The following is a 25,702-nucleotide window of genomic DNA, read 5'->3' as shown; positions in this document are numbered from 1 at the left end:
GCGCGCACGGCAGAAATTGTTGCTGCGCGTCGAATGCCGTGGAGATCGTCGCACGTGATTGGTCCGTTTTAGTCACAAGCTGTGAGCTAAAGATAGAAAGCGCTGAATTTCTTATAGGAAGAAAGAAAGATGATTAGCAAGCGCTACTGTGAGGCAGTTGCACATTCCGTTCCTGTTGTAACGCGGCGTTGACGATTCTCTGTCAGCCAATCAGCTGTCAGCTCAATACTCACGCAAATATTAGTACAAATCAAGGCGCTTTCTCCTTTGGAGTAAATAAACGTCCCGAGCCATGAAAAAGGAGTAATGTGCTCATCTTTGCACTATTGACTTCCTTTGACCTTTATGTCGCTTCTCGATTGCTCGTTGTGATTATCCAGCACCGCAGACACACGAAACGTGGGCGACAGCGAGATGCAGAGCTACATCCACAAACGGAAAGCGAGCGAGAGCGGCATGAAACAGCGGATTAGAGGCTCGCTTAGCCTGCATGAAATCCCCTTTTCCTCTCGCGCCCTACAAAGCGAAGACGGCAATCGGCCACATGATACAAAGCCGAGAAGGGAGGGAAAAGTGTGTGTGTGTGTGTGTGTGAGCGAGCGAAATCTCCCGTCGTTCCTCACACATTGGCTTCAAACTCCCCCACGCCGATCCGCGCGGTTGCCGCCCGAGATGTGACATCACCGTTTGTCAAAACAGGAAGCTTTTCTCTGGCTCGCTCTCTTTTTTCTTGTTTACCAATGGCAGGAGAGGTGGGGGCGGGGTGATGGAGCGAGGGGAGGGGAGGGGAGGGGCTGCGGGGGGCGGAAAGAAGCGACATTGGCCTTGAAGCCTGCTATTGTCTTGCCCGCAGCACTGCCAGGCTGCAGCTCCGTCAGAGAGCGAGGGCGAGATGGTTGCCGTGGTTACCTCCCGGGAGACGCGAGCGCTCTTGTTTATCTTGCTGAGCGGCGTGCGTGCGTGCGCGCGCGCGCACGCTGATGACTTCTCATAACGTGATGCCCCCAACTGCTTTCTTTGTAAACAAAGCGAAATAAACGGCAGCTCGCTTCCACTTGAGCCCGCAGGTACGGCAAACCCTTTTAACATTTAACAGTCAGAATGCAAACGTGTTGCAGAGATCTGTCATTCAATTCAAAAAGAACATTGCAGATATCCGCAACTACCTTCTTTCTATCCACAATTTCCATTTTCGACGCATGCAAGGTCATTTTGCCACGAACAAACGATTCATGTGTATGCGGCTTGTCATGCCAGATATCGGCCATTCGGTTGCGGACGCTGGCAACGTAAATCACAGCTCTCGCTCACGAAACGGTTGCTGTCTCTAACGCGGGTTTGCGATAGCTACGATTTGAAACTAACTAGTCATAATCCCAGTTCAAGATAGCCGTCCATTTTCCGTGCCGCTTATCCTCAGGCGGGTCGCGGGCGTGCTGGAGCCTATCCCTGAATCCCTTTTCAGGTATCTTAAACTAAATAAATGAACTAGAACAAAAGAAGCTGTCGATACCTGTAACTGAAATTACGAAATTGATGTTGACAATATCTCAAACCGGAGTTACGAGTATCTATCGTGCCGTTGTTTCACGAGCGCATACCTGCAACTGAATTGAACGTAGATGTGTGTAGTGACACACCCCGGCCACACGAATGCCAAAAGTCAAGTTCCATTTCCCCAGGCAAAATGGTCTTGCAGATATCTGTAATTCAGTTTTCCCGAGGCAAAATGTTTCAGAAAGACTTTTTTCATATCTCGTATGTTAATTCCGGATTGTGGAATGTCGCTTTTAAATGCTGAATCCGCGTGACGGCGATGAGGCGATCGGCTCGCTGTGACCTGAGCGAGCAAGACGAGAGGCAGCAGAACGCGTCGGGAGGAAATTAGAAGCGAACGAGGAAGCGACGTGACAGAGGAGCTGGCGCTTGAGAGGCAGAAAGGAAATGAGGAAGTCGCGTCAAAAGCGCCGATAAGGAAAAATGCCGACGAAGAGTAGGAGGAGAAACAGAAGCGTTAGCGACCGCACGGATAGGGCCGAAACACAAAGGAACAATGGGACGGTGCCGGTGCGGGGGGGGGGATATAGGCGCAGGAGCAGGAAACGCAACGTGATAAGATGACTTGTGATGTGACGAGATGTGATGCGACGAGCATGCCGCCGCGCTTACCGCTGCGGCCGCTCGAGTATGTCGAATGTCACGAGTCGCTCGTCCGTGTCGCCCCCACGCAGCCATTGAGTCCTCTCGCGTGTCGGCCGCAGTGGCTGAACACTCGCCCTCTGTCGGACACGCGGCGATAGCGGCGTATTAACGAGCAGGCCATATGCGGTGAGCTTCATTTGTGTGTGTATTTATTGCGTTGAACGGTTAGCTCCAGTCGCCCTGTGTCGTGAAATGACAGGCAAACGCTCTCCCACAGGACACGCAGATAGCCATCTCGCCTGCGCCCCAGTTCGCCGCGCCATCCGTCTCCCTCGTCCCGGCTGCCTCGCTCGCCCTCAATCCAACCAGAATAGCGCCTCCGCCAAGGCCCGACGCTCCTTATTTGGATCGGCGCTTTCGCAGCTCGCCTCCTGTTGTCGTCGAGATGCACGCGCGAAGCACGCAAACGAGGCGGACACGCTCACGTTTAGCTACAGCTAATAACCACGAGACGCTCACTCTTCAGTAGGCTGCGGAAATATTTGCAAACTGCTGCGAGTTGCTAACTGATTTGAGGTCACGGCAAATTTGTATTTAAAATGTTTGCTCTCATGTCGAAGCGAAGAATCCATCAAATGGCAGCTTGTATCTCAAATCTGCAAATAGCGATGATAATACATCAAATGTACATGACGCTCCCCTAGACAATCAAAGACGCTTAACACAAAATGGACAATGAGAGAAAGAGCAAGTAACATTCAGTATATGGTGACCCTCCACAGATATCTAGTCACTAAAAACACCGATTTGTTGTTTTTGTACTCGGGCCAAAGAAATAACAGTATTGCTTCGGTGGCATCTTGGTGTTGAAGTGAGTTTAGGAGCTTCATTTAGACAACGGTAGTCATTTGTCACCATCTTGTGGCACCTGTTGGCAATTACAGCGCCAGACGCAGGGGAGCCCTGCATATTCGTGGGTCGGCATTCCCAATTTGCAGATTTTTAGGCAGCGACCTATACCCCGCCTGTTAGCGTTTTAGCATTGTAAGTGTGAAAAGATTGTTTTATATTTACGCTTTGAACGATTCAGATCCCTTTTTGGGCGGTCGGGCTTGGTGCTAAAGGGGTTGAGTGTGAACCAAGTTTGGACAAAAGTCTTGGAACGCACCGCTTGGGCTTATTTCCCTTCAATGTAAAGATACTTTGGAGGAACCCTTTGGGCTCTTTGGGACTGTTCACACGCTAGGATGATTTTGGTGTGTGACCTCTGAACATCTTGAACAAAGTCTCTCCAGAAGAGTGGAAGCTTTACAAACTCTGTATTCTTCCATTTTCACTTCCTTTTGGTGTAACGGCCATGCGTCCCAATCCTTTTGTCCGCATAGCGTAACTAATTATGTAGGCCCCGAAATGCGGAAACGAGAGGAGGATCACGGGGGCCTAAATTGTCCCGGGGAGGAAGACGGAGCAGTGGAGCTTCTCTGGGTTATGAATGGACAGGAAAGAAGGAAACAGCGACCACTAGCGGCGGCCTGTGGTGGTGAATAACGACGACGATGAAAGGATGACGATGAAACGGACAAATAACAAATGCGCTTTCAAGAGAAAAGCGAACACAGGAGACGGCGGGGATGTGACAAATTAGCAGCGGGGGAGTGGGCCGGGTGTCTGCAGTTATAGAGAAAGGATGAGCGGGCTGGACGCGAGAAGAAAGAAAAGATGGAACAAAATAACCAAAATAGATGCGGCGGCAGAGCAGGGATGAAGGAGGGAGGAGGAGGGTGGAGCTGGGACACGGCGCGGGTGTTTGTTAGACTGTGGCATGCATCTCAAGCTGGCATGGACTCTATCAGTCACTTTCAGGCCTGGGCACGAGGCCCTGGGTGGCTGCGTCTCGCACGCACGCACGCACGCACGCGGATCAAACACAAGGACATCGCTTTCGCTCGAACGCACACACGCCAAGCAGACAGCGAGCTTGGATGCATGCGCTCAATTAGTCTTAGCCCCGCCCCCACACAGACACATACCGTGTTGCCTTCACATACGACCTGACTTCCAAGTTCAGCACGATCCCAGCAGCAGTTACATCAATAACTGTATTCAGTCGTTAAATGAAACACACGTAGACGTGTTGAATTGTTTACCACTGTGCTATTTTTCCTCATTAAAATTCCCGTTTACAACAATTTTTGTTTTTTTGGGGGGGAAGGCTGGAACAGATGAATGACATTTCCATTCATTTCAATGGGGACATATGATTTGACAGGGCGGGCATGGAACGAATGAAATCGTACCTCGAGGCAGCATTGGAAGTAGCGCGAGATCGAAGATCTCTGCTCATCTGTTTACATGTGACCTGATCTATTCCGATCGGGTTATTAAAGTAATTAAAGCAAGTTCCAAGTAGTTAACAACAAGATCTCGCTCGAATTCGAAGCTGAGCTATTTATTTGCGTAAACAATGACGTCACCGGGCACATGCACACGCACGCGCACACACTCTGGATCAATTTGGAATATTCCACCGCCGCGAACCCGAACAAAATTCGATTCGGATTCGGCCTGTTGATTCCGATCGAGGTGTTAATGTGGCGCTTTTCTGTTCAGTTTGGGCTTCTAACCCGTTTCTAATGGCAATGCAGCGAAGGCGCCACATAAAACGGATTTATGGAGGGGAAAGACGACGGATGAGCATGCGCGTGTGTGTAATTGTGCCAGGCCAGAATGAGCGATGGCGTCTCAGCGCCGCCGCTCCCGCTAAGGGCCTCTGACTGGAGGTGACAGTTTCTCTCTCACTCCCTCTCTTTCGCCCCCCGCGCCCCCTTCCGTTCTCCAGCCAATCAGCAGTCAAGCGCATCTGTCCTTGCTTCTTTCGCCCCCCCCCGTTTGTTTCTCACTTCCCTCCTTTGCCCTTTTACAATCGCACCCCCACCTCTCCGTCTTCCTTCTCCCGCTTTCATCTCGGCTCCTTACCCCCCGCCGCCTCCACACGCACCCTCACGCTGTCCTCTCCGCCCGATTGTGACGACGCACAGGAGACGACGCTCGCCTCATCGCGTCTGCGTATGCCGCACACACGATAAGACATTAGTGTGCGGCGGGGAAATTGTGTGTTGATGGATGCTTTTTATGCTAAACACATGCAGCTGCGCTTTGTGTGTGGAGGACAGAGGGGGGTGCGCAGTCGAAGCCGAAAATGAGGACACCCACATGCGCTATATACCGTGGAACCTCGCTTTTCAAGATCAAGCCTTTTTGAAACCGATTGGTACGAAAGCCAAAGCAATGCTTCCCATAGGGAATACAGTAATCCCTCACTGTATCGTCTTTCATTTATTACAGATTGTTTTTTTCTAAAGGTTAGTCTAGTGCAATTACCTGCACATCTGATAGAATCAGTTTTATGGGCGAATTGATTGAAATGTGGTAGCAACATCACTTTTACCTTAATTGATGACTCTTGATGGCGTATACAGCAGGAAGGGGAGGGAGGGGGAGTCGTTTCTTCAATTCTATCGTGTTTCTCGGCGTCTTTATCAAGCTCTGAACTTTCTGTCGTATCGTGCGAATTCCACAATTCAAACTCTTATTCAGTTAATCAGTTAATTTTTGAAAGGGGACAATGCAATTTCATAAAACACATGAAGTACACATGGTTAAAAAAGCCAGAATTAGCCAGAAGGCTAGTTTTCATCTGTAGTCCCCTGTATTAACAGCTCAAGGCAATAACAAGCCTCCCAGTCTGCTCGGCAGCACACGGGCCTGTTGGGGCGACATCGGCGTCACATCCTGTCAAAAGTCAGGCCTTCAAAAAAAGACCACGCCAGTATAGTAAACGTATTCTGCAGTTGCACTCAAACTATTTTGTGCTTGTTTATTGTGTAGTGTCCCCATGAAGCCCAAGAAAGCGTTATCACGCTGCTTGTATTTTGCAGGTCTGACCTTTAACAGGATGCGTTACATGTGTTGCCCAAGTGTTGCCGAGCAGACCGGGGGGCTTGTTTTTGCTTTGACTTGTTCATAAACGCTTGCATCGTGGAATACGCGTGACCGTCTGTTTTTACACAACTTACAAAACGCTACGAATGAAAGCGCCTCAATTGCAGGGAAATGAATAATAGAGTTATGCGGGGGTGGGTGTAAGAAAACTGAGCAGATGTACAGACGGAATTTAGACAAAAAAATCGTCACAAATGAATCCTCTGAAAACTAGGTCGTAGGAAAAGTGACGTTCCAATGTACAACCCCAATTCCGATGAAGTTGGGACGTTGTGTTAAACATCAATAAAAACAGAATACAATGATTTGCAAATCATGTTTGACCTATATTTCATTGAATACACGACAAAGATATTTAATGTTCAAACTGATCAAGTTTGACCTTGATTGTATTTAGCAAATAATCATGAACTTAGAATTTCATGGCTGCAACATGTTACAAAAAAGCTGGGACAGGTGGCAGAAAAGACTGCGAAAGTTGAGGAATGCTCATCAAACACGTGTTTGGAACATCCCACAGGTGAACAGGCCAATTGGGAACAGGTGGGTGCCAGGATTGCTTCCCTGAATTGGCAAAGATGGTGCGAGGTTCACCTCTTTGTGAACAAGTGTGTGAGAAAACAGTCCAACAGTTTAAGGACAATGTTCCTCAACGTACAATTGCAAGGAATTTAGGGATTTCATCATCTGCGGTCCAGAATATCAGCAAAAGGTTCAGAGAATCTGGAGAAATCACTGCATGTAAGCGGCGAGGCCGAAAACCAACATCGCATGCCCGTGATCTTCGATCCCTCAGGCGGCACTGCATCAAAAACCGACATCAATGTGTAAAGGATATCACCGCGTGGGCTCAGGAACACTTCAGAAAACCAATGTCAGTAAAATCAGTTCGCCGCTACATCCGTAAGTGCAACTTGAAACTCTACTATGCAAAGCAAAAGCCATTTATCAACAACACCCAGAAACGGCGCCCGCTTCTCCGGGCCCGAGCTCATCTAAGATGGACCGACGCAAAGTGGAAAAGTGTTCTGTGGTCCGACGAGTCCGCATTTCAAATTGTTTTTGGAAATTGTGGACGTGGTGTCCTCCGGGCCAAAGAGGAAAAGAACCATCCGGACTGTTATGGACGCAACGTTCAAAAGCCAGCATCTGTGATGGTATGGGGCTGTGTTAGTGCCAATGGCATGGGTAACTGACACATCTGTGAAGGCACCATTCATGCTGAAAGGTACATACAGGTTTTGGAGAAACATTATGCTGCCATCCAAGCAACGTCTTTTTCACGGACGCCCCTGCTTTTTTCAGCAAGACAATGCCAAACCACATTCTGCACGTGTTACAACAGCGTGTAAGAGTAGTAAAAGAGTGCGGGTACTAGACTGGCCTGCCTGCAGTCCAGACCTGTCTCCCCTTGAAAACGTGTGGCGCATTATGAAGCGTCAAATACGACAACGGAGACTACAAAGCTTCAACAATTAGTGTCCTCCGTTCCCAAATGTTGAATGTTCTTAAAAGAAAAGGTGATGTAACACAGTGGTAAACATGACCCTGTCCCAGCTTTTGCAGCCATCAAATTCTAAGTTCATGATTATTTGCTAAAAACAATCGAGTTGATCAGTTTGAACATGAAATATCTTGTCGTTGTAGTGTATTCAATGAAATAGAGGTCGAACATGATTTGCAAATCATTGCATTCCGTTTTTATTGATGTTTAACACAACGTCCCAACTTCCTTGGAATTGGGCTTGTACGACTTCTTCGGTCACGTCTGCATCGCACACGCAGAGAACGCAGGAGGACCTGCGGCAGGTTATTAGATGTGCGTAATTAGCGAGCTGGAGGAGCAGCATAAATGTGTGCGGGCGTGCAGGCAATGAAGGACAGATTGCAAGGCACGCATCTTGGTCGGAGTGATGTGGAGATGAGGAAGGGGGTTGGAGGTTGAGTCTCTTAATATTCCAGAGGCTGCCTGCCTGCATCTTCGTGCGTGTCCGTGTGTGTGTTTGTGTGTGCGGGCGCGTGCGAGGTCGGACTTACCGTTAGGCAAACACAGGCAATTTCCCGGGACCCCAAGATTTCCAGGGACCCCGAAAGTCTCATAAAAAACTGATTGATAAGATTTTCTTCAATTCAAAGCTATTATTATTGTTTTAGTTTTAATTCTCGCACACATGAAAATGCTTAATTTAACGTGATCGTGCTCCTCCACTTCTTTCTCGTGCAATGGACCATTCCATCGTCTTACCAAGCATGCGCACTTGAGTCAGGAAGACGGTAGCAAAGCAAATGTGTAAACTGCCAGAATGAAAATAGGTGTACCTGTCTTTCTACCCTTGTGTGGCCCATCACTTGACTTTGAGTGGACATGTTATTTGGTCAACATAATAAAAAGCAAGAATGAAAATGTGTGTGTGCGCGTAAGTGTGTGCTCTTGTCTTTTTATCATTGTGTGTGACGCACAATGAACCTTGGTTCACGTGCCACCGTGCCAACCGTTGGCATCCCCCCAATTAGTGTGTGGATATTTACAGTATCTTTGTATGGATATTTTGTCTGGTCAACATAAGAAAAATGCAAGATTGAAACTATAGTATGTGTGTGTGTGTGTGTGTGTGTGCGTGTGTGCGTGCTCATTTCAACAGGCCTGTAGCAGCTGTGTGCAGTATTCGTGTGAGCCAAGCAGCGCAAACGCAGTGTTTGATGTATGTTCTTGTGCCGAGACCAAGATGGAGGCGTGCTTGCATGCGGATGTGTTGTCGTACATATTTCATGTATGCGTGTGTATTCTCGGGTGAAGTTTGCAGGTGTGTGTGTGTGTGTGTGTGTGTGCATTGGCCTACCTAGTAGGAAGGAAAAGGCCCCTGTGGGTGTGTGGAAAAGGGTGGTAGAAGGGAGGGGACCGGGAGTCGATGTTGGTGTTGGGGGGGCGGCTTTGCGTCACAACCAATCACTTCTGCTCCAGCGAGGCAATCATCATCCGTCGCCGCCGCGGCAACAACAACGCCAAGCGGCATGAATGGCCCACGCGTGCTCCTTTTCTTTCCCGGCTTCCTTTCAAGCCTCATTTGGCCAAAGTTGCGTGGTTACGTTTGCCGTTGAAGGGGCTCTCGGACGCGGCGTTACGTCCGCGACGAACAGGTTGCGAGCACTCTTTCCCTTCTGTAAGATTTCCTTTCTTTTCAGCAGCTTGGTTTTTTTTTTTTTTTTGGCACACAAATCCCCTCTCTCCATATAGCTCATATGTATGCAAATACGCGATCGTATGCAAATGAGACGGGTCGTGGCAATGGAGAGAGAGGAAGCGCTGGAGGGGAGGAGAGAGAGAGAGAGAGAGAGAGAGAGAGAGAGGCGTAATGAGGTAAACAGGAGGTAAGAGAGGAAATGATGTCGGCACTTTGCCTAATGCGGAGTTTCAATGCAGCGGAGGTTTTCGCAATATCAGCGGGATGCAGTTGTACCTCGATTTCCGAATAGAATTTGTTCCTCGCCGAAGCTCCCGACATGAAACACTTGCGTCTCGAATCATCTTTCGCCAATGAAAGGAACAGAAATGCCAATCATCCCTTCCCGCCTCCCCAAACAAATCAACAAAAATGTTTCTAGTGTGTTGTTAGTCAGAGAAATAGCACTCTACAATGTATTTTATAATAAACATATAGAAATGACATTTTCAAATCGAATGAAAATAATTAAAAATGAATTCAATGCACATTGTGCTGCTCCTTAAACATACAGCCATGCACAGTAGTTCTTTCTTTTTCTTTTCTTTTTTTTTTTACAGTTTACATGTTTGAAGCTAGGAAGTGTTTATTTCACCACGGAAAATAACAGCATACACTCAGAATTCTGCAATATGGCAAATGATGCGCAACGGCAATATTGCGAGGGGACACTGTGTTTCCGATTGGCTGGGAGGAAGCATCTCAAGCAAATATTGTGGAATTCTTTTGTGCTGCATTTGAGACGGCCGAGCGGCGCCAACACTTTTGGTGGATGTCCGTGTTTTCCGCACAAATCCCGCCCTCGCATCACAAAGACGCGTCCACTTAGCCCGCCCCCTCCATATGCGTTTGTTTTCTCAAACGTTTCACAGAAAACGCTAACCATCTTGGATGAGATTTCTCCAGCGGCCTTCTCCTCTTCCACCATCTGCCTTTGCAACAAACTCCAAACGCGTTTTTTTTTTTCTTCTTTCTTTCTGGAGGAGCAGCAATGTGGCGCATTTTTGGAAGCCCTCCGCCCGTGTTTGCGCCCCGCCATAAAAAATCGCCGCCGCTCCCGCCAGCGTTGACGTGCGGCTTTGGTTTGCCATCGGCGCGCTAATGAATCCGAACGACGAGACCGCGTCGGGCTCTCAGGCTCGCTGCCGCCGAATGGTTTTGCCGCGAGTGGATGGCGGGCGACTAAATGGCCGGGCCTACAGAGGACAGTGGCGCGTTGCCGTGGAAACGGGGACGGCGTGACCCTAATTGGCCGGACGTTAGTTGCCGTGTGCGCACTTCTCCGCTTAAGCTAACGAGGAAGGATGGATGGATGGTTGGCGAATGGATGCAAGTCAACTGTCCTCACAAGGTCGTGAACAAATCTTTAAAACGGTTTCCTCGCCTTTTGAAGTTTCCTGACAAACGAAACATCAAACAAAGAGAATTGCACGTTGTGTATTTCAAACCACCACACACTAGCTTCATGCTAACACACAATAGGAAAGGCCATAGATAGGCTCATGAAACTAGCATTGACGTTGCCGTGTTATAACCCTTGAAGGCCGTGCTTCTCAACGGGTGGCTCGGGACCCAAAAGTGGGTCGCGTTTTGACTACGGGAGGGTCGCCGACAGGTAGTAGGAAATTCAAAGTTGGTTCATACCAATATATAGTTTTCCATTTGATTGTTCTATATTTATGCTTTTTCATACAAATACCATAGTTACTGTAATTTTGACGTTGCTACTGTGTACATATATTCATATACATATATTCCAGGACGGACTTGCCTCTTCGGGGAGGGGAAATAAAAGTATTTTGACAGGCATGCAGAAATGTAAAGAAATGTATTGGTACCTGCAAGACAGGTAAAGGACTTTCCTAAAAGGCAGAACGCAGTACTAAGATACATGGGAAATTCTGTGGCGGGATTTTGTGAACATTTAATTTTACTCTATTCGTTTATCTTGTCTTGTTAATCTTCAGTTTCTTCATCAGGTGCTCTGAAAGACACTTTGAACGTGTAAGCATAGTCTAGTTATGTTTAAAAAAAGGTTGATATAATTGTTCTCATATTTTTCAGCAATATATTTTCATGATTGTTCTTATTAGCTTCTGTAAAAGTGGGTCGCGACTTGGCGACAGTGGGAGAATCTTGTTCCCAGAGTTGCCTTGACAACAGTTGAGAAGTAACAACTATTTAAACAGCAGCACATGTAGACACAAGTCTAATATAACAATACTCGTGAGCACATATTCTTTATCCTCTGCGAAGAACGACTAATATTACTGTTGCAGCTTACTGTGAAACTCTTCTTCATATTTTGCTTTTTTGGGGAGGCTGGAAAGGTAAAATGGGTTAGGGTATTATAATATAAATAATACTCCATTTCAATGGGGAAAGAGGATTTGAGATAGGAGTATGGTCATGGAACGAATGAAACTCGTATCTCAAGGCACCGCTTCACAAAGTTAAATACAAGAACAAATATATAAGTAATGAATAAGGAAATCAAGTTGTGGACTTACTGAACAAATGTGTTTTTTGGGTTTGTTTTTGTTGAATTTCCACTGAAGAGGCAGCTCCTCTCTCTTTCTGAATGGTTTTGGGGTGTCGTCGCCTGTTGCTTTGTCACTTGGCGGGTGGTCACTGGCGGACATTGGCGGGCTGTGGTTGCCAAGGTAACGCTCTGCAACATGACCCGTTTGACGCCATTAATCAATGTCGTTCGCCGTCGCCGCAATCTCCGCCGGTCCGAATTGAGCTCGATCTGTCGCCGGCCGCCTCGGGCCGGCGACGCCGCTTATTTCCGCCATCATCGCTCCTTGTCCGTGCGCGTTGTTGACGTTTTTTTGTCCTTCGCCATTGGAATGAATTGAAATGCCCCCAAAACACCACAATGTTTGTGTGTTACTTGTTTTCAGTAAGTCCAAGTCAAACAACACCGTGTTGTACAAGGGTCAAGGTAGATTTTATTGTCAATTCTAAAATGCGCGTGAAAGACAGAAGATTGAAATTTGGTTCCTCAATTGGCGCCACATATAGTCAAACATGCATCAAAACATAACGAAAGGGAATGTAAAGAAACAAACCGCTTTGATAAAGTGCAATTAGTGCACGTATTAAACGTCGCATAGTAATCCGGAACACCCCCCGCAATAGGTGAAATCCGCCAAGTAGCCACCACGTATTTTGGGGGATTATTTATATAAAATATATATATATATATATATATTCCCCCCCCCAAATGGGGTTTAGAGTTTTGCCTTTTCCAATTGGGGGTTTCGATTCGGGGATGTCGTCAATCTTTGCCAAGTGTGAAATGAACTTGACTTAAGCACCTTTTAAACCCTTAAAAGAGGAGGTGGGTGAAGATTAAAAGAGAGAGCAAATATTTCCAGGTTGCGCTCGTCATCCGCTCCCATTGATGGGAAGTGAACCTGCCGCCACGATCGTCGCTGGCCGCGATGAATGCGAGCTTCGCCGCTTCGTCCGCCACAGCGACATCATAAAAAAGGAATATTGTATCAAGTAAGTATTGTTGGAAAACACAACTCGACTATTTGAATTCTATTTGTACTCGCTGGCTTAAAAGCCGCAAATGCCGTGTTGCCGTTGAGCTTGGCCGAGCGGCGACTGGGTAGTAACCGCCGAGTGGGCGGGCACTTGAATACTAACCGCCGTCACAAAGTCACGATGAGACGACGGCGCGTCGTTTGCAAGCGGTTTTGGTGTTCATTCGATCCAAAACCGCATCGATGTCAAACTTACAGCTGGTCCCAGACTCCTTCGGACCTACCGTATATTGTGCATAAAAGAGTAGAACCAAAATGACATGTTGGTGGCACGGGCCCGTTGGCGCTGTTGCATGTTTGAGGCAGGAAGCAATAACGTGCCCTCCGTCAGGCGCCATCACGACAATCCGTCTGTCCTCGTCCTCTGTGGCCTTTCCCGCACGCAGCGGGAGGGAGTCGGGCGCTTCCGACACGGGCCGGCCCGCCCCGGCCGCCTCCCCCGCTCGCCGTGCCCTCGCTTTGCCCTCACTTAGTTGCTTTAGAGCACAACGGGGCATCATTGCCTCCTACGCAGCAGATTATTTCGAGGCAGGCGTGGTGGGCGGCCAGTGTGCTTCCACGCACACCCATCAGCGGCCTGGCGTGACGGGCGCATCCTCGATCGTCCCCTGATGTTCCCCGCCGTGCACCTGACCGCCAACTGTGGGCAACGTTCACAGCGAAGCCGCTTCCACGTTCACTCGAACGGTCATGACGGTGACCTCGGTTTTCGTTGGCTGTTGGAGCCTTGTTTGTTTGTTTGTTTGTTTGTTTTCTTGTTTGTTTGTTTATTCGGCACTCGCGCATCGAAGTGGTCGTTAACGTCCAGTCAGGAGTTTCGCAGCGGATATGCGGACGTAGCGCTCGGTCTCCAAAATGGGCCCGACGACGACGACGAATTCGGCCGCTGTCCTCCCCCGCTCGCCACGTGTGTGCGTGTGTGTGCGCACATTAAAGTCAACCTCAAAAGAGACGAGGGAAAGTGCAGCCTGCTGGAAAAATGTCCTCCCCGTTGACTGCATTTCCGAGGGTTTGGCCAGGAAAGATCCTCGGCCGGCCTGTGTACAATTTACACGTACGCCAGTGCTTGCCAAACCTTTTGCGCCGAAAAAAATAAATAAATACTAAATCGTAAAAAAAAACTTCCACCATCACGATAAACATCAAAATACGGTAGCGTCGTAGGCCCAAGTGTTCAGCAACAACGAGCGGAGGCTTTAATCCTTAAAAGTGTCTTTCATAGGATTACGGAATGCAGAGTTTGAAAATCAACGCTGTGCTTAAATATAAGAGGGAAAAAAACAATTTCAAATACTGAAATTATCATTCAATTTAAATGTTATTAATGTACCTGAACAAAAAGTTTGGAAAAGGTTAAATGCAACCTTGTTGTACTTAAAAGTTAATTACAAAAAATGGAAGCTACTGTGGCGGCATGGTGGACGACCGGTTAGAGCGTCTGCCTCACAGTTCTGAGGACCGAGGTTCGATCCCCGGCCCCGCCTGTGTGGAGTTTGCATGTTCTCCCCGCCGTGCCCGCGTGGCTTTTCTCCGGGCGCTCCGCTTTCCTCCCACATCCCCAAAACATGCATTCATTGGGGACTCTAAATTGCCCGTAGGTGTGAATGGTTGTTTGTTTGTATGTGCCCTGTGATTGGCTGGCGACCGGTTCAGGTTGTACCCCGCCTCCTGCCCGATGATAGCCGGGATAGGCTCCAGCATGCCCGCGACCCGCCTGAGGAGAAGCGCGACAGAAAATGGATGAAATGGCATTTAAGCTGCTGTGACGTAATAAGAGTTTGAACATTTAATTTGGTCGCCGACCACTAGAGGGAGAAAACAAATCCGACTTGGAAACAATTTTTCACATTCTCACGAAGGTACTGCTCATTTTTATGACGTCTTGCGTTATGAAAGGCAGGAGCGTGCATATGGTTCACCTTCTGGAATAAGTTGTTTTTTTTTGAAGTGCAAAGTTGAGCCTTTGATGCTGGGTTGTCGTAAAACATTTAGGAACTGTAAGGGCAATGTTTTAAGCAACATTCTTAACTGGCATACGTGTTTACTAAGAAGATAGCTGCAGTTAAAAATCCAAATTTCAAAAAGTTCCCCATTGTGCTAGGAGGCGTTTTGGAGCTTTTCCACTGAACACACAAAATATTGTATTTTCTTTCGCCAGAAAAAAAAACCAACTTATTCGGTTGTTTCGTAAGCAGCAGTCGAACGTTGACGGGTTTCAGCAAAAAGCACGGTTTCTGACCAAAAAGCGGAGAAAACGCCGAACAGTGACTTTGACGCCAATATTTTTTGCCTTTGTGACACCATTCCCATGTGACCGCATTGCGCAATGGCTCTTAACTTGAAAAACTCTCGTAAGTCAAGGTACCGCTGGGATATTATTTCAATTTGCAAAACAAACAAACGAACAAACAAATCATCGTACGGGAGACATCGAGTCGTGCGGGGTCGCCGATCGTCGCTCGGCGATGCGGCACGTTGACGGCGTCGTTCAAAACAAAGACGCGCTGACATTTGGAGTCGAAGCGGCCGCTCGCTTCGCCGGACCGCGCCGGGCCGGCGGGGATGCTTATGCGTGAACATCAGGCTTGTAAATCGGGGTAATTATTGTTCGTTCTCGCAGCGTGGCGATGCCCTCTGTCTGATGCGTGGCACAAAATGGCGGCGCCCGAGCAGAGGCTGCGTCTGTTTTGAGGAAGACTGGAACGAGGCCAGGCAGATGGAGGAAGACGAGAATGCGAGGACAGCGTGTGTGCGTGCGTGCGTGCGTGCGTGCGCTTGAGCAGCATTCTTGTAGGCGTAAAGGCAAACGCCACGAATGAAGGGAGGAAGTTTTTCCTCCAGCAGGTGGAGTGTGACCTTCCTTCTCTTTCATGCATCTGTCCATCCGTCGCTCCCTCTCTTCCCCGCATCCCCGTCGTTTGGCGCTCAGCTGCGTGGCAGGTAATTTGCGCGCTATTGGAGATTAAAGTTTAATTAGTGAGCGAGGAGTCATTTGGGTCTCAGTTGAGTGGAATAAGGCGCGCGCGTGTGTGTGTGTGTGTCCCTTCTGTATGAGGTGTGTTTGTGTGTGCGTGCGTGCGTGCGTGCGTTGTAAAAAAAAAAAAGAGCCTATAGAAATTACGCAATACATTTACGGTAACAATTTGGAGCCACTTTAATTGTGTAATTAATTTGAGGTGATGAATACCGTCATCCAATAGCTATAAAATAAAAAAGTGAAAAAGTTTGCGATCACTTTCCAACCACAGCGTCCGAGTTTGCGGGTAATGTGGGGGCGGACGTGGTGACCCCCGCAATTTGGAGCTCGCACACGCTGTGCTCCTCGACATCCGTGTTCGCTTTAGTTCACTGATGTACGTGTCGAAAGACTCGCAGGAAAACCGCCGACGCAGAAAACGAGAAATCCTTGTTTTCACATCCACACGCACGTTTTGTGAAATGTAGCCCGCTAAGCTTACCCGACACACAAGCAGGAACGATCCAAGTAACGATCCACCTTCAGCTAAGCTCGTTTTGCGATGTCGTCTTTTTCTTTGTCGTTTGTTTGCTAACAACCCGTCCGAGCGATTGTCACCGACGGATCTGGCGAAAAGGCAGCGAGCCAGGCGTGAAAACTGCCCACCGACCACGGCTAATTCATTCTCCCCGTTTCATCTCTCCATCTCGCCGTGAATTTTCCGAAGACTCGTCAAGCCGTCCCGCCACTTCCGGGTCGGGACTCGGGAGACGACCGCGCTACTACGACGTTCGCCGACGGCACGTCAGCCGATCGGTGCGGCTTATACCTTTTTCTTGGTACCAGCGCAGGCCAACTTGACCTTATATTTTAGGCGACCTTACCCATCTGAAATAATAATGTCAATTCTCGATGATTTTGATGGGTTATATTTATCACTCTCCCAAATCGTTTTTACAGCGTGTGTGCGTGCGTGCGTGTCCCGTCTGCCGACCGTCTCACCTCATCACGGATCCAATTCCTGCTTTCATCAAGAAAGGACAAAGAAGTTCCCTTTCTTCCCCTTCGTCTCCTCTTCCTCCTCCTCGCGTCGCCGCCCATCTCACTCGTACGCAAAACTTCGGCTCGCTTTCATCCACTCGAGACGTGTCGCAGATCGCTTTTCGGGGCGTGGCCCGCAACGGTTTCCTCCCTAAGGCGTAGACCCGCTTTCAGACGGAATCAGCGCAGCCGTTGCGGCTTCACGCAGTTAGATCATTCGATGTTCCGAATTTCACCGACCAGCTCCACGATGTTGGACAGTGTTGCCTCGGGATATATGCTACGGTTTTTTTTTACAGCTTCGTCGTGCGATGTCATCACACGTGGGTACAAAAACATTTGCTTTGCGGCCATTTATTCAATGCCGGCCAAAAGCTGAAAGCCAAACGTGGAAAATATTACGTATAACAGGAAACATTTCTCCAAATGGACTACTAATTAAAAGCGGATCTAACTCCTAAAGGAAAACCAAGCTGCATATTAAAGATCTGCTTCAAACAAAAGCTCAGAAAATAGTAGTTGGTCCGTTTTGAATGTCAGGCAGCTAATCAGCTGCATGCAGAGCGTCACGTGACCAAACCTGGAAAACAGATGAGCCGACTTCCTGCTTATGCTACGCTAACGAGCAGGACACACTTTGATGTCATGATTGTTTGAAGCCGAACTTTTTCTTTTCTTTATTGCTCTTATCGTCACACAAAAGTGAAATACGTCTTATCATTTATTCATACAAATACGATCAGATACATGTCAACGTGAAGGAAGCCTCAACTTCTCGTTTTAGTGGCTCTGCGGCGATGTCAAAAGTTCCCACGGGTGCTTTGTCACGCTCTGAATGCGGAAGTAGGTTGCGCATATACCGGATTTAACGGCAAATACGCCACTCTTTGTAAATCTGACGTTAACGCCGTCGCCCGACGTCGCTGTCGAGGTTCTATTTTCCCGCTCCTCGCTTCTCAGCCAATGGACTCGTCCGTCCGACCGCGCATGTGCGGACTCGATTCAGAACGAGGCACGGTAGCAACTGGGGTCGATTACGTGTAGCTTTTGGCTAATCGCGGCAAGCCCTTGAACTCCCAAATAACGGGGATTCGCTGTGATATCGAACAATGCCGCTCCGATTTTGGATCGTTTAGCCTCGGCGGAGATCGGAACTCCACCGAGTGTCGTTGGAGCTTTTTTTTTCTTTTCTTTTTTTTTCCGATATCGCTGCAGGCTCTCAAGCCCGCAGGGATGCTAACATCCACGCACATCCCGCGATGTCGACGGAGGGTGATCTTTCTCCGCTCGGATCGATGGTCAGCGCGGCCGCACGATAACGATCTGGCGTCTCGCTGCCGCGCGTCTTCCTCGCCCTCCATCTTGCCTCCCGCCCCTGTCACCTTAAGCGTCTCCACTTGGCGCGCGACAAGCATCCTTCCCCTTTCATCGCTGCGCACATAATGAGTCACTTCCGGTCAGACTTTTCGGGGCCTCTCGTCTCTCTGAGCCCGTTTTCCTCTCCTGCGCCGTCGTCGTCGCGTCGCTCTTCGCGTGTGCGCCGCCTTCCTTCGTGTCATTTATATGTCGCCCGTCTGTGCGGTTTGACTTCCTTTTTTGTTGGCGATCTGCGAAAGGAAGCGTGCTGTGATGCCAAATTATTGTTTTTGCAAAGAGGCATTTGTGCAGGGAAAACAGTGTTGCCCCACGATTGGCTGCTTGTGGATTTTTGAGGGGAGGAGCCTATCCATTTTCTGCATGACGATATAGATAATATATTCCTCTGACCTGAGCACAAAAACAGTTTCTGTACTCAGGCCAAGCCACTATCGAATATAAAAGTTGTGCTTTGGCGCCCTCTTTAGCCATGTTGGTGCCAAGGAACTATGTTGAAGTGAGGAGAGGAGCAAGTGGTGATTTTGTGGCATGTACAGTGGGACCCTACCCTCCACGATTTGCTGAATGACTTTCCTTTCCCTCCGTTATTGAGCTCAGGCCAAAGCCCTATCGAATGTAAAAGTAGAGCTTTGCCGCCATGGTGAAGTGAAGGGAAAGAGCTTCATTTCAGACAAAAGTAGTCGGTGCTGCCACCTTGTGGCATCTGTAGTCAATATCGACCTTGTTGGTGGGTACCAATTAATAATAATCATAATAATTAATCATTTAACTGTGGATGAAATTGCGACGCTTGCAGTCATTGTCGCCAAAAATGTGGAAGGACGCAAACACGACGTCGCTACGAACGCTTGGCCGCCGCAAGACACGAGACGCCGTGATCTCACCAAGGAGCGATACGAGCATATTTCAATTGGAATGATCCGGGATCCAGTCAGAGCAGAGCTCATTTACATATCAAATATTAAAGACAAATCCGGCCGTCTCCGTTGCCGGGCGTAAAAGACCAACGAGAATACAGGTAGCTTGAAAAAGGACATCCTGGGCATTTCCAACCCAAAGTATATCGCAAACCCGATCAGAGATGATGCAAAAGACATTTTTTCAAATGTTCCTACAATTAACATGAAATAAACTCTCTAGGCCTAAGATCTCTGTCTTGTTTGTCCATGTGTGTGTGCGTCCCATGCGCGTGTGGGCGTGTGCGTGCAGCACGCAGGCCGGAAGAGACGACCGAGCCGCGGCCGGGATGTCACGGCAAAACGCTCGTCGCGATTTCCTGGAAAGGCCAGCTGTTTACGTGCGTGTGCGTGCGTGCGTGTGTGTTTACGTGCGAGTGTGTGTGTGTGCGCACGTGTCTATTTGTGTGTGTGGTGAAACGGGTCACCGTCGATCCAAAGCATTCTTGGTTTCATTTTCAAACGAGAAGTGTTAAGCGCATGCAAATATTACAGTAAGATTCTCGTCAATTTCCGACTTCATTTTTGTCACAGTCTGACTTTATTCTTGTAGAAATGAGCTTTTTTTTCTTGTACGTAGCATCTTTATTTCCATAGATGTGTAATATTTTTCCCGTAGTATTCCGACATTGATATATTTTGAATTTGTCTTGTAAGTTTTCCTAAAAACATGAGGACTTTCTTCTCATAAACACATTTTTTTGGGGCGTACTCGTAAACTGACGATACAGCATCGTGTAACTTTATTCTCGTTATATTCGGTATTGTTGTCCAGTGTTGGATCTCCTACAGTACGTTGCATAACATTATGACCTTGTGACCCGATTGACGCAATATTGTCGTCTTTTTTTTGTTGTTTTGTTTTTCTGTTGGCCCCGACAGCCCTCGGCGGTCTCTTCCGGTGGCTTCTTTGCGCAAAAGTTTGAGCTCTCAGCTGTCCGTCATGTTCCAATCCAAAACTTAGCGAGTCTCCTCCCCTCCGCCAGCTTTTGTCTTCTCGCTCGTCTAATCTTCCTCGCGCATTGTCGCTATCGGCTGCTCCGCAATCTCCCTCGCTGATGGAATACCAAGTAGCTGTGCAGACCACTTTGCAGGACCCAAACTCCCTGGTGCGTGCGTGCGTGCGTGCGTTGGTGTGCATTCGTGCACCCTCGCGTGTGCGCGTGGGTGAGAAAGCAACGCAAGGAATGACAGAAATTGGACGGCGAACGTCTGTGATGTCGAGCACGTCGTCGGTCTCGCTGGTGTCGTCGTTCCTCAGCTGTCAGGATGCGTCGCTCTCGCCGCGTTGTCGGAGGTCAGCGGGAGTCCCGCTTCGAACGCAGATGCAGATCCGTCGCGCTCGAGCCAGAAAGCTTGCATCCATTTCCTCACATACACCAAAACTGATCCATATTTGTCATCACACACACACACACACGCGCACGCACGCAGCAAATAATGAGCAATTCTCATTCTGGTCACATGCCCAGGTAACCACGACAACGTCCTCGCACAGAGGGAGGCAAACGCAACCTATGTGATATGTAGTCCGTGTGTGCGTCCTTCTCGTCCCCGCCCGTCCCCCCTCGCCGTTACCATGTCAACAAAGCCAGGTTGAGTCCTTCAAAGGGCAACGCTCGGCAGCTGCCCGACAGAGGAGACCGCGCCTCGAAAACGACGAGGGCGATGGAGAGGTGAGGACGGAGGGATGGATGGAGAAAGAGATCAAGGAGCGATGGATGTGGAGGAGGAGGACGATGGTTGACAGGTTTTTGGGCGGAGGCTTCCAGCTGACAAATTGGGAGCAGCGAGTCAGGGTGGTGTCAAAACTTCCATCTGAGTCGGCGTTCGGCCGATTGTTTGCTTTGGCTTGCGAGCGCAAATTGGAGATCAGACCTCTGCGCGGGCAGCCAAGTCGACTCGACTCGCTTGCCGACAAGCAGCGGTTTGGCGAAGAGCGAACAAAAAAGAAGCTGCGAGTTGTTTATTTGCAGTTACTGTCAAAGCAAACATCAAACAAAGAGAAGTACACCTTTGCCTCGGGAAAGTCCGTTTAGCTACATGCTAACAACACCATTGACGGGCTAACGAATAGCGTCGTCGTCGCAGTGTTAGAACGATTTGAACTTTGAATATTTGAACGCAGGTGTGGGGAAACAGAAAGCGCAAAACAAGACTCGCAGGCATATATTATTTATCCTCTGCAAAGAATGAGTACTATTACTGCAGTTTGTGACCGTCTCCTTCGTGCATAGTCATACTTCTGTATGATACCGCCCCCAGGTGGTTGAATTCTTTACGTTCTATTTAATTATGTTTTTATAAAGTATATGATAGGATGCTACTTTTCTTAGATGTAAGAAGCACGTACACATAACCAAAAAAAAATGGAAAGTTTTTGTATTATTGTTATTCATTTCAACGGGGAAAGAGGATTTGAGATACGAGTGTCTTGAGTTCTGAGCGTGGTCATGGAATGAATGAAGCTCGTATGTCAAGGCACACGGCATGACTTTGACTTTTCCCCTTCAATTGCACTGAGCGCATTCACTGACCGGCCACTTCATTAGGTGCAACGGCACTCTTTCTTGAACCAATCAGATTTCAAATTCATGCGCACAGGGCCAGAAAACCGGCCCTCGGTGATGATGTCAGCACTCTTCCGCCCTCTGATTGGTCCGTCGGAGCAACACCTGGAGTAGCAAAACGCAACGCGATCTGAATCAATTGATACTTTTGATTATCGCGCTCTCTCGTGACGATGAGATTTATTTGATTTCATTTTGTAAAGTTTTTGTCACGTTCATCGGCTCAGTATTGATTGCCGGTGTGTGCGTTCCGAGCAGCTTTCCGTTGACGTCGCGCAGCCGGCCGCTTTCCGCAGGTCGCGCACGTGCATGCTTTCTCCAGGCCGCTGCCGTACTGAGTGGCTCCCCCGTTGCCATGGTGACAGCAGACCCCGCGTCGTCGTCGTGGCTTTTGCCTGTCGCCGCGTGTTTGTTCCCCTCGTAAAGGTCAGCGGGCATCTTCGGCTTGTCAGCTGAAGAGACGGCGGAAGGGAAGGAAATGTCGCGTTAAGCCCGCATTCACGTGTTTGCTGTCCCGTGCCCGATTTAGTCAGCCCTTCCTACTTTCATACAACTAGAAATAGCAAAGCTCCCAAAAAATGGAATGAAGCTGTACTTTAAGCTGTTTGTTTGTTTTTGTTTTGACACAGAAAAGTAGCACTCTATTGTATAAAAACAATAAAACACAATTATACGCAATGATATATCATATACAAAGATAACGGGCGTGAATTATCTGCGTATTATCAGTATCGGCGGGCCGGCCCGGTCCTCCGTCCCCCCCCCAAACGCGGAGCTCCACCCTACACTTTGTCTTGTAGTGAGATGACTTTTGTGTGGGCATTTTGACAGTCGCTAAAGTTTCAACTTTATTCTCATAATATTACGATGACTACATAAGATCGGATGAGGGAATCGTTTGATTCATATTGCTATTGCAGTGTTTGTGTTTCTGGCGTGTGCGTCGAAGGAAATGTTTTTGGTTGTTTTTTTTCGGTGCGGAGTGTCATCGTCATCATGGCGAGAGCGCGGTCATGTCTGTGAATGTCGATGAGTCATCCTCCGCCCCGGAGACGAGGCAATTGCACATGAGACCCCCCATGTTCACCGCCGGGCCTCTCAGAACTCAAATGGTCTCCCAAAAATCGAGCGGCGCAAAGCTGAGTTTCCTGACTATTAGCTGCTATTGAGCCGTTTCAGCCGCCCACGCCCGTCAGATACCGACCGCATTGCCGGATTTCATCGTGGGGAAGAGGAGGGTCGTGCTGGACTTTAATATCCCTTCAATAAGGCTTTCGGCCCTATTGGCAATAATACGCTGACTTACCGGGTGGAGGCGAGATCAGCCATTTTTCTCTGTAATTGTGTTTTTCGTTCAGATTCATCCATTCGATTTTGACCGTTCTTCAGAAGAGCAGCGAGGCTAAACGTTATAAGTTAAAAGAAAAAAAGAAAAAAAAATGTTTTCAATGTTTCAAGAGGCTGCCGTTGCATTTGGTACCTGGGCCTTCAGTAGGGACCCCCCGACTGAATCCACCTCGTAACTATCGCGTCGCAATTTTACAAATCATCAACACTATTTCTAAGAAGATGACAAAAACACAAAAGATTTCAATCAGATGAATTCACGACAGACGTGTTTTGCCGGTGGAAGTTGGCGGCAACAAGCTTTGCTCTGACCGACCAGTCATAGGACAGGAAAATGCTGATGTCATCAAGCGCCGGCGCTCTGGCCCTCAAAGGCCAATTTGAAATCCGATTGGTTCTTATGATCTATGAATCAATCAAATTTGATTGGTTAAAGAAATTTATTACGAAATCTGGATTTGATCCAAATCAAGCCCTTTTGGGACCTTGTGAAAAGACCCTTTCCCCTACGTTACACACATTATCACAAAGTCTGGATCACTCCCAGATTCAAAAATGGGTTTTGAAACCTGCTGAAACGGCCGTTGTCCCGACATTAAACGGGTAACAGGAGTCTGGATCACATCAGGATCAAACTGGATTGAAACCTGATGAAAAAGTCCTTGTCTCTACATGGTATTACGGAATCTGGATTAGATCGGGATCAAACTATTTAGGAACCTTGTGAAAGACTGTGGCCTCTTTGTTCCGGAGGTTTTCACAGGATCTGCTTCAAAGCTTATGAAAGCTTTGAAGGAAAGGAAACGACCTTTGTCTTCGCATTATTACAGAATCAGGATCAGATCTGGATCCGGGACAATGGCTGTCAGCCTTTATCAATGATTTCTTCAATTCAGTTTTGTTCATCTTTTAAAATGCCATCAACAAATTCGACCCAAAATTCATGGGTGACATCTTTCGAAGACTAGCTAGCCCAAACCAGGTGGACAAACTCAAAGCGTGCACGGATGAAAACATGTTGGTCGGCGGAGGCACCGCGGTGTGCCAGCCTGCTTCCGGCATGCCAACGCATCGCTTCCTGACTGTCAGCCAGCCTTGGCGCCTCATCTGCCGCCCGTCCGCCGGCGTCACCGCGCCATCCGTCTGTCTGCGACCTTTCGATAGGCTCGCCTCGGTCCGATTATTCTGCGCGACCCCGCGTGACCTCCAGCTGGGCGCCGTGACAACGGGACGCTTAAAAATGTCGGAGCAGATATTGGCTGGACGCATCTCCCGAGAATCTCCCTCGGGGTTGAAACCGACCCAGACCGCCTGGTCGGAATGCCGGCAGAAGGACGTCCGTCCGTCCGTCCGTCCGTGCAGTCAGGCTTCATGAAGCCAAGCAGTTCAATTCAAGGTCAACATTTTGTAATCCTGCTTTCTTGAAATATTTGGCTACATTTAGTGTTATTGAATTTTTGGCGTGCCGAGGGTCCGTTGTATCTTTAAAGGCCCGATTGTTTTGTTCTGTTTTTGTTCAGGTTCTGCACCCAAGTTTTCCTGAAGTCTCTGAATGATTCATATTCTGGGGGTGAAGAATGAATTGTTTTGTTGTTGTTGTTGTTGTTTTTTTGTTTTTGTTTTTATTCTTTTTACATTCTTGTTAGACATACTTTGAGAATCAGCACCTCCAAATCTGAGACCGTGGTCCTCAGTCGGAAAAGGATGGCGTGCCCTCTCCGGGTCGGGAATGAGATCCTGCCCCAAGTGGAGGAGTTCAAGTATCTTGGGGTCTTGTTCACGAGTGAGGGAAAATGGAACCGGAGCTCGACAGGCGGATCGGTGCGGCGTCTGCACTGATGCGGACTTTGTATCGATCCGTTGCGGTAAAGAAGGAGCTGAGCCGAAAGGCGAAGCGCTCGATTTACCGGTCGATCTACATTCCTACCCTCACCTGTGGTCACGGGCTGCGGGTCGTGACCCAAAGAACGAGATCCAGGATACGAGCGGCCGAAATGAGTTTTCTTCGCAGGGTGTCCGGGCTCTCCCTTAGAGATAGGGTGAGAAGCTCGAGCATCCGGGAGGGGCTCAGAGTAGAGCCGCTGCTCCACCGCATTGAGAGGAGCCAGCTGAGGTGGCTGGGGCATCGGATTCGGATGCCTCCACGTCCCAACGGGAGGAGACCCCGGTGGACGACCCAGGACACGCCGGAGAGACTCCGTCTTTCGGCTGGCCCGGAAACGCCTCGGGATTCCCCCGGAAGAGCTGGAGGAAGTCCGGGCGCAATAATCTGGGACAATGTCGATTGTGCGAATGTTGCAGATACTCCTCAGTCGATGTGCAAATGGAGCAGCGCGGCGAGACAACTACTGTGAGTGCACGTGTAATCTATAATTGGCCCCACAGAAATGTGACAACAAACTCAAGACAAAAAAACAAATTGGCAGCATGTTGCAATGGAATTGGAGGTGAGCTGTTTAAGAAGTTGATTGCAAGAGGGAAGAAGCTGTCGGAATGGCTGCTAGTTCGAGTTTGCATTGTTCGGTAGCGCCTA

At 48.5% G+C, this 25,702-nt stretch overlaps 1 protein-coding gene across 3 annotated transcripts in view; it reads left to right on the top strand.

Moving 5' to 3' along the window:
• Nucleotides 1-25,702, top strand: part of LOC133466260 (retinoic acid-induced protein 1) — a 66,217-nt gene that overhangs the window by 21,613 nt on the left and 18,902 nt on the right. Inside the window, exon 1 of one of the 3 annotated variants that reach the window (XM_061749786.1) lies at nt 23,046-25,519. The exons of the other annotated variants lie outside the window; for them this stretch is intronic. Coding sequence (XP_061605770.1) covers nt 25,493-25,519 — 27 coding nt within the window. The 5' untranslated portion in view covers nt 23,046-25,492. Of the gene's footprint in view, nt 1-23,045; nt 25,520-25,702 lie in introns of those variants that run through there. 3 annotated transcript variants of the gene reach the window in all.

This window comes from Phyllopteryx taeniolatus, chromosome 16 (assembly GCF_024500385.1).
Source record: "Phyllopteryx taeniolatus isolate TA_2022b chromosome 16, UOR_Ptae_1.2, whole genome shotgun sequence".
Lineage (NCBI taxonomy): Eukaryota > Metazoa > Chordata > Actinopteri > Syngnathiformes > Syngnathidae > Phyllopteryx > Phyllopteryx taeniolatus.
This window is presented reverse-complemented; position numbering and strand designations above follow the sequence as displayed.